The sequence below is a fragment of the Peromyscus maniculatus genome, chromosome 4 (genome assembly GCF_049852395.1).
Source record: "Peromyscus maniculatus bairdii isolate BWxNUB_F1_BW_parent chromosome 4, HU_Pman_BW_mat_3.1, whole genome shotgun sequence".
NCBI classification, from domain to species: domain Eukaryota; kingdom Metazoa; phylum Chordata; class Mammalia; order Rodentia; family Cricetidae; genus Peromyscus; species Peromyscus maniculatus.
The window spans coordinates 45,133,535-45,141,711 of record NC_134855.1 but is presented as its reverse complement, the minus strand read 5'-3'; the positions used below and the strand labels follow the sequence as shown (position 1 = coordinate 45,141,711).

Here is an 8,177-nt window from a genome sequence, read left to right as displayed (position 1 = left end):
TTAAAAAGTTATTTCACACATAAGTACTATATGGGTTTTTTTTAATGTTTCCAGCTCTCTCTCCCCTTTCTACTCCTCTTATGGCTCCTTCTCCACCAATTCATGGCAACATAAGTTAAAATGATAAAGGAACTTTTACAAAGCCCCATGTCTAGATGAAGAGCTTCAGGTGATCAGATCAACAGCTACTAACAGAGGGAGATTCAGTTTCATCCCGGCACATAAGCCCCCTGTAGGTTATTCTGTCCCAAGTGGTCAGCTCTAAACACATGTAACTATGAGCAATACTAAATGGACACTTTCTCTCTGTGTGTCTTTCTCTGTCTCTCTCTGTCTCTGTCTCTGTCTCTCTCTGTCTGTCTCTCTGTCTCTGTCTCTGTCTCTGTCTCTGTCTCTGTCTCTCTCTCTCTCTCTCTCTCTCTCTCTCTCTCTCTCACACACACACACACACACACACATAAAAATAAAAAAGTAAGAGGTCATATAGTTGAATTGTAACCCATAGTTGTAGGTAGGTAAACAGGCATGAGTAGCCTTAGTGGCCTGCTATGGTTTGCTTTTGACCTCAGCTCTCATTTTCCTGGAAACACTAGAAAGGAAAATATTACTTTTGCTACTCTTTAAGTTTTCTATTAAAAAGAATTAGAAGCATAGCATTCTGATCTGCTCCAAAGTGCATATTATTCCACACTATTGCCTCAACTCCTTTTATACCCCATAAAAATAAGACCAGAGGCTGTAGCTTAGGACCCTTGAGTATCCCTCCTCAAGTCACTCTAGACAGTTGTTACTCTTTAGGCTTGTGCCTTTTCTCTGCTTCAAATAAAGTCAACTCTGTACTTTTGTAAGTCTTCGTGCGCTCTTATTTTCAGTTCTTTGGACAAAAGGCAAGAGCCTGGAAATACCTGACTCAACCCTGACCATGGGTAACAGAGTTAGACACAGATACATACAAAGTGAAACCAAGCAAAGACTTGAAGAATGTGGCCTTAATAGAGACCACTTTTGTAGACAACTTGATCTTGCACATTTCAAGCCTTCAGAACTAAATATATCTATTTTGTTTCAGTCATTCAGTTTGTGGTACTTTGTTTTGACAGCCAAAACAAAATAATATACTCCCTGTAACAATGGAAAAAGTCTCTGAATCTTCTTGTTTAGTTACTAAGCTTGATATTTAGCTGAAAGGTTTTGTCATAATACAGATGATCTCATTAGTAATGAAATGGTATTTGGGTTGTTAAAGCATATTTGAAATATTTAAAATTTCTATGTATCATCCAGGAAAGGCAGCATAGCAAACAATAATAATAGCATGCCATTTCTAATTTAGGAGTGTTTTTCAATAACAACAACAAAGCTTCGGTATTGTTAATCCCACTGGGCAAGAATAAGACCACTACCACAATTTTTTAGCCAAATTTGAAGGAAGATTTATTAAATATTGGCCAGGACCATGGATTTTGGCCAGGTTCATACCTGGGATTCCCAGAGCATGGCCCTAAATCACATTAGACAGGGCCTTAGAAAGCCAGAACCCTCAAGGCTCTGTACCTCCTGCCTCATCCAATCAGGGGCAAGCATACATCCTGATGTAATTCCTGCCTGCATACACCTCCCCCTGAATGTGATCAAGTACACCCTGTGAAATTGGTAGAACCATGCTTGTTTACAGAAGTGAAAACATATGGCTTGTTATCTTACATGAACAACACTCCCCAGCATTCCAGGAAGTTATCTGTCCTTGGGCAAATGAGGCTTACAGGTCTGAGGCAGTTTGTTTCATAGATCTCTAAATCACAGTAATTTAATCTTAAAATACAATTTTATCCATCACAATATTTATGTGAAAAATAAAGAGAAGAATTAACACTTTCAGTGATGTAGATGCTAGCCTATGTTAATGTTAAACTTTAATATAAGTGCACAAAAACTCATCTACTACCAAGATTAAATGGGCGAAGTCCCATAAGAGGACTTGTAAATTGTGAGTCATGTTTTTATAAATTATTTCTTCTTCTACAGAAACTTTTGTGGTATCTTAGCATAAATGATTTTAGAAATAATGCTGTGCTATTAAGAATTAATGAAGAACAATGAAAAGTATGATAATTCAATTTAAATAAAATTTGCTGCAATTGCCCCATAGTTTAACCATTTACTTGGCAGAATTTCACAGTATTTTATTAAGTTGGATGGAAATGTGTGTTATGAACTGAATTATAGCCTCATAAAATTGATCTGTTGAAGCCCTAACCTGACATCCACAGTAACTATATTTGGAAATAAGACTTTAAAGATTTAATAAAGGCTACACCAGTCAGAGGCTTGGTCCCTGACCCAAGGAGACTTGATGCTTCATGAGAAGAACGAGAGTCTTCCCGGGCATGAACACACAGAGGGAAGATAATGTAGGAACCACGATGAGGAGACAGGTACCAACACACCCAGGAGAAAGCCCTAAAGATCAGCCATCTCTGCCTGCCTCTGCCTGGACCTCGACCTTATCATTTATCAAACCATGAGAAAGAAAAATTATGTTATTTAAAATCCTGAGTCTTGGAAAGTTTTAAAAAGCCCATGCCCATGTAGTCAAGTATGTCTTTCTTTTAGAGAGTATTTCTTTTGGTCCATTCCTAAGCTTAATATTTTTTAAAATAAACATGAATTGTTCTTTAAAAGAATGTAATCCCTAGTCTATGGTACTTTGCTGTGGAGGCCTCATGGAACTAGTACTGTGTCGGTCTCAGATAACGGCTGAGAAATTACTTGCAAGAGGGAATTTGTTACATTTTCTAAAGAGACGTTGTTTCCAAGACTGCCTTTTGGTTTCATATTTATAGAAAATCAACGGTTTGTGTTTATGTAGGAGAATATGGGATAAGGTCTGTTTCATACATGTACATTCCAAATTTATGCAAAGCCACTCATTTATATTCGTGCTATTTTTTTCTCAGAATCATCAGATGTATTTGAGGAAAGACAAAATCAGCAGATAATTTAGAAGCCAAATTTTCAAAAGAGTGTTTGTATAACAGGAAAAAAAACCTCATCAAATATGATTTTTAAAAGCCTGACAAGCTGTAGTCATACATCTTTACACTAACGTATTTTTTAGAGTAAGCAAGAAAATACAAATGTGTAGAATTTCTTTAAGTAATTTTCTTAAAATTTTTCAGTTGACTTGATTTCTGAGTATGCAGTCCACATTATTTTGGAGGAAAATTCAAAAATTTCAATGAATCTTTATAGGTGTACAATATGATAATTTAGGTAATTATTAAAAATAACCTCAATAATTATATCTTTAAATTATAGACCAATGGAACAATTTTTATTTCCTGTTAATACAGGTTTGAATTAGCCTTCTAATATTATATTTTGAGGTAGGAAGACAAGGGTAATAAATTTGCCCCTCCAAAATCTGCGTGTATGTGTGTGTGTGTGTGTGTTCCTAAATACATTAATACAAACATAGTTTGTTAATATGACAGTTTCCAGGGCTGGCTGTTTTGTATGGGTAACCAGTTGGTGTGCTCTTCTCTGAGGAAGACTGTTATCTGTAGTTCTTGTGTGTAGTGGAGGCTTCAAGCATTTCCATTTCCACATTGGCATGTCTATTGGTATTATCCTCAGTCACCTTATGTTTAGGCAGCCTTCTTGATAAGAATTTATGGGTGTAGCTTCTGACAGTCTTTAGGTGCTGGGAAATCTGAATTCCAGGCCTCATGTCTGCATGTTACATACTTTATCTACAGAGCTGCATCTGCCTCTGTTTCCTGAGTGCTGGGATTAAAGGCATGAGCAACCATACCCCTCCTCCTAACTATTTCTCAAATGTTGGAAAACATAATAGTAGGTATGGCAACATATAGTACAGAAACACAGACTTATACGAGTTTGTATCTCAGGTGATTCAGTTTTATTTCATCTGAAATTATAGAGAAGGTGTAAGAATGGCCATCAACACCATCAGTACAGACTCTCACCCACTATACAATATAGAAAAAAGTGGCTCATGTGCTGTTTGAGAAGGACACATGGCCACCCTGTTTCATCTCAGCATCCCATTCAGATCAAAGCTAGACTCAAAATGAATTGTGAAAAAGAATTAGGGAGTGCGATACAAGAAATAATGTGCTGTGAACGATGAGATTATGAAAGATTATCTCTACAATAATCAAAAGGTGAACAGTGCTCCCAAGGTCTTATCTGAGAACATCTTTTCTCAGTGCTTGAGTGCGAACTTCAAGTGGCCAGAGACGTCTCAGTCGGCATCACTGTCGCTGTAGCACCTGTCCCTCTTGATCTGCTCTTCCACGGTCAGATGTCCAGTCTGGCACAGCACTCTGGGACACACAGGCTTAGCCGCACACCCTGGGCTTGGAGCATCAAAACTCATTTTCCCATCACTCCAAGCTGCTCCCAAGGTTTCAGCATGCCAGGATTTGACATTTTTTCCAAGTTCCCTTAAACACAAGCATGACATATTTTTAAGCTGATCAACAGACTCTATTAGATCACACCCAAGGATGTTACATTTCTTGGAAAAAGGAGAGATTTTCACAGTGTTAGAAAAGAAAAGGTGTACGTTTTTGTTGTTTTCATGGTTTTCTTTAATGTGTAAGAGGTTCACATCAGGAGAGGCTGCAAGGCTTTCCCCTTTAACTGATGAGCCCTGCTGGAAGCCTGGCTCCAGAGTGAACTGCACAGGACTGCCTGCAGTCACTGGGTCAGCCTTATTCTCCAGAGCCATGGCTAGGACGTTCTTGGAGGAAGACTTTTCAGATTCAAATATATCAAGTAACTCTGAGATCCTAGATGCATGTTTTAACTTTTTGATTTGGTATTCACTTGTGTAGTAGTTTGCATCACTGGCTGAATCTAAGAGATGAGGACGTTCTAAAACAGATGTCTCCTGCCTGCCGCTTTTCAGAAAGGAGACAGCTACAGAATTGTTGTTGTTATTGTTATTGAAGTTCTCTCTGAGGGTCTCTGGCCCCACCTCAGCATCGGTGTTTGTAACTTGGAAAACGTCTGCGCCATCAGGTTCATTAGCACGTCCGTTCTTTTCCTTTTCATCCCCCTGCACACACACATTACTGTCAGGAAGCTCCAGCCCACTCTTTCTCTTATTCCTTACACCGTCAGCTTCGTTCGGCTTGTCTTGCCCATTTCTCTTTCCTTCTCTCCCTTCTCTTCTTGTCTCATACACCTTTATTTCTCCGACTCCCGTGCTGTCCTTTTTCTGACATACATGTTGACATGGCTGCAGAGCAGGGAAGCTTTCTTGCTCTTGCCCTTGATTTTCCAAACTTTTCACGTGTTCCGTCAGCGACTCCCTTTTAAATTCCAAGGGAACAGGGGTGGTCACTTGAGGTGGCCATTTAGGTTTACTCACTTTGAGTTCTTCCTCAGGGGGAAAGCTTTTCTTAGACATCTCCTGGCAAGGAGGCCAAACGATTTTTAATTTTCCCCTCTCCCCCCACTTTCTCAAATCATTGTTTGGCCACTTGCTGTTAGGAACATCTGCCTGTGTAGTAAGGCCCCCAAACAAGAGGGTATCTGCTGCAGGGTTTTCACACACAGTGGGTTCCTCGGTGGGAATTAAATCAACTAAGCTGCTTTGAGTTTTGCAATTCCATCGATCCTTATGCTGTTTATGTCCAAAACCTTCATCATAATTTCCTTTAGACTTGAAAAGTTGTTTAAAGTGAGGCTTGCAGTATATTTGTCCATGGAGTGATGCATAATTTCCCAAACTGCCAGAAGAAAAGAAATAATATTTAGTGTTCTGTGTACTTATTACAAATCCATAGGGAATTGCAGAAATAGTTTATTAATGAATCAGAAATTCAGTAACCCACTGACGACCAACAGCAGTGGTTGTTAATTGAAATTCCTGTTAGGCGAATTATCGCCAATACCCACTGCGATTGTGCTTTTCAGTATTTAGAATTTCACTCCTGCCTATCACCAGGGATGTAATTGGTGTTCTCAGATGCAGTCCAGGCCATTAGACTGAGGGGCCCAAACCTGTGCCAACTCAATGACTTCTGATACTATAGTCCAGATCCAGAATGACCAGTTCTAAGAACTGTTCTGCCAAAACCACCAAACTTTTAATAATAAAAAAAAAAAAATACAGAGGAAAAGAACTCTTTGGGTTGCCAGACATGATGGTATGCATGAGGAACGCATGTTGAATATTACCAACATATTAGAATTTAGGGAATACTGTCTCCATGAAATCATGTTCTAATGAGTCTCATAGAAAGTAAGCTTGGAAAACCAGAATATCGAAAGAAGAACTGATTTTAGGCTCAGCACTAGGCACTAATGCCACGATACTTGGAGGATGAAATGAAAGGTTAAGGGGGCAGAGAGAACAGTGTGCAATGCGATGTCTAAAGGATCTGGCATGGATGACGCAGTAACTGTTTTACAAAATGGAGAGTGGGTAAGTGAAGTCAAATGTAAATTTTGTAAAATTTTGGTTCATAGATTGGTACTATCAGTAGGATTTATTATTAATTGACTTTAGACTTTTAAAAACTGTGTCCCTTCTACTGACACTGTGAGCAGTCATGTGTTTGCTGGTCTCATGTGTCTCATGTGTCCCAGGCTGGCTATGAACTTACTATGTAGCTGTGGAAGACTTTGAACCTAGTGTTGGGATCACAGGCTTGCATTACTGTCCTTGTTAGATGAAGTCCTCCGTTTCAAACCCAGGGCCTTGTTTGTGTTTCACAAATACTCTATCACCTCAGCTATTCCCCCAGCTCTAATCCAAGCCATTACTAAGATGAATATAAGATATTCTACATCTGTTATAAATTTTCATAGTACTTGGTACTGTATCTAGACCCATACACGTTAGACAAATGCTCTGACAGTAAGCACTATCACAACCACACTTTTCACATTTTATTTTCAGATAGGGTGTCATTAGGTTCCTGGAAGACATCTTGAGGTTATTGTAATGTCTCAGCCTCAAAGTAGCTTGGAACACAGGTCTGTACCACCAAACCTGGCTCCATCTTCTTTATGTTTGAAGGATGGAGGAAAAGACCTACAGACACAGAAGGGAAGCAGCAACACAGATAAGTTTTGAATTTGATTAGAAATATCATTGAATTTATAGTGTACAATATATGTAAATATTTATTAGTTCTCCCCATCAAAATGGCTTGGGAAAAAACCTGAAAAAGTAGAATGGGCACTGAGAGTATTGACTTGAAATAGTACTTGTTGTTAGAATAAAGAAGACCTTCAGAAATGATGGAATAAGGACTTGCACAGGGAAAGTAAAGACAGCCTGCATCTATCACACAATGAGAAAGTCCCTAATGTTTACTTAGGTCATGGAAAAAGTACCCAGCAGACAATGGAAAGAGAGGAGATTCCTCTCACCAAGGGAAGGAGAGGTGAGCACCAGTCAATGCAATTTATTGAAGCCTATCAACCATTCCTGATTAGTAAGTTTATGAGGACCACACTCTTTCCTCTAAAAAGTGATCACATGGCCAAGAATAGTGTACACCTGCAGGTCTAATCCAAAATCTACTCTTATCTGACAGTTTGGAAGTATCCAGGACAAAGAGAAGGCTGAACTACTTGGTGTGTGTGCAATCAGCAACTGAAGATTGTTGAGACTGAAACATTCGGCAGGCCAAATAGGCTGTGCTCTTAACAAATAAGTGGTGAAACAGGAAGGGAATGCAGGGGAAGTGCTGTGGGATGTTAATGTATGTCCTGTGGGAGCCCTTCTTGGGTTCCTTGTGGCGTTACCCAGCAGGTTTGCATAGAGGATGATTAGGACCATGGGCCTGAGTGCAGGTGTCTGAGATGGTCTGCACTTGGCTGTACTGGGGGATGGTCTGTATGTCAAGTTGCTCTGATTGGTCAATAAATAAAACCTGATTGGTCGTGGCTAGGCAGGAAGTATAGGCGGGACTAACAGAAAGGAGAAATAAAAGAACAGGAAGGCAGAAGGAGACGCTGCCAGCCACTGCCAGGACAAGCAGCATGTGAAGATGCTGGTAAGCCACGAGCCGCGTGGCAAGGTATAGATTTGTAGAAATGCGTTACTTTAAGATATAGGAACAGTTAACAGGAGGCCTGCCACGGCCATACAGTTTGTAAGCAATATAAGTCTCTGTGTTTGCTTGGTTGGG

The 8,177-nt window shown here is 39.6% G+C and overlaps 1 protein-coding gene across 5 annotated transcripts in view; it reads right to left on the bottom strand.

Annotated features, from left to right (window-relative positions):
* Positions 1-3,899: 3,899 nt before the first annotated feature.
* Positions 3,900-8,177, bottom strand: part of Xirp2 (xin actin binding repeat containing 2) — a 143,132-nt gene continuing 138,854 nt past the window's right edge. For 3 of the 5 annotated variants that reach the window (XM_076569589.1, XM_042275401.2, XM_076569591.1), the window contains exon 9: positions 3,900-5,762. In XM_076569589.1, the coding sequence (XP_076425704.1) occupies positions 4,268-5,762 (1,495 nt within the window). In that variant the 3' untranslated portion in view covers positions 3,900-4,267. The remainder of the gene's footprint in view (positions 5,763-8,177) is intronic. The other 2 variants (XM_042275400.2, XM_006972374.4) reach the window with 1 other exon arrangement.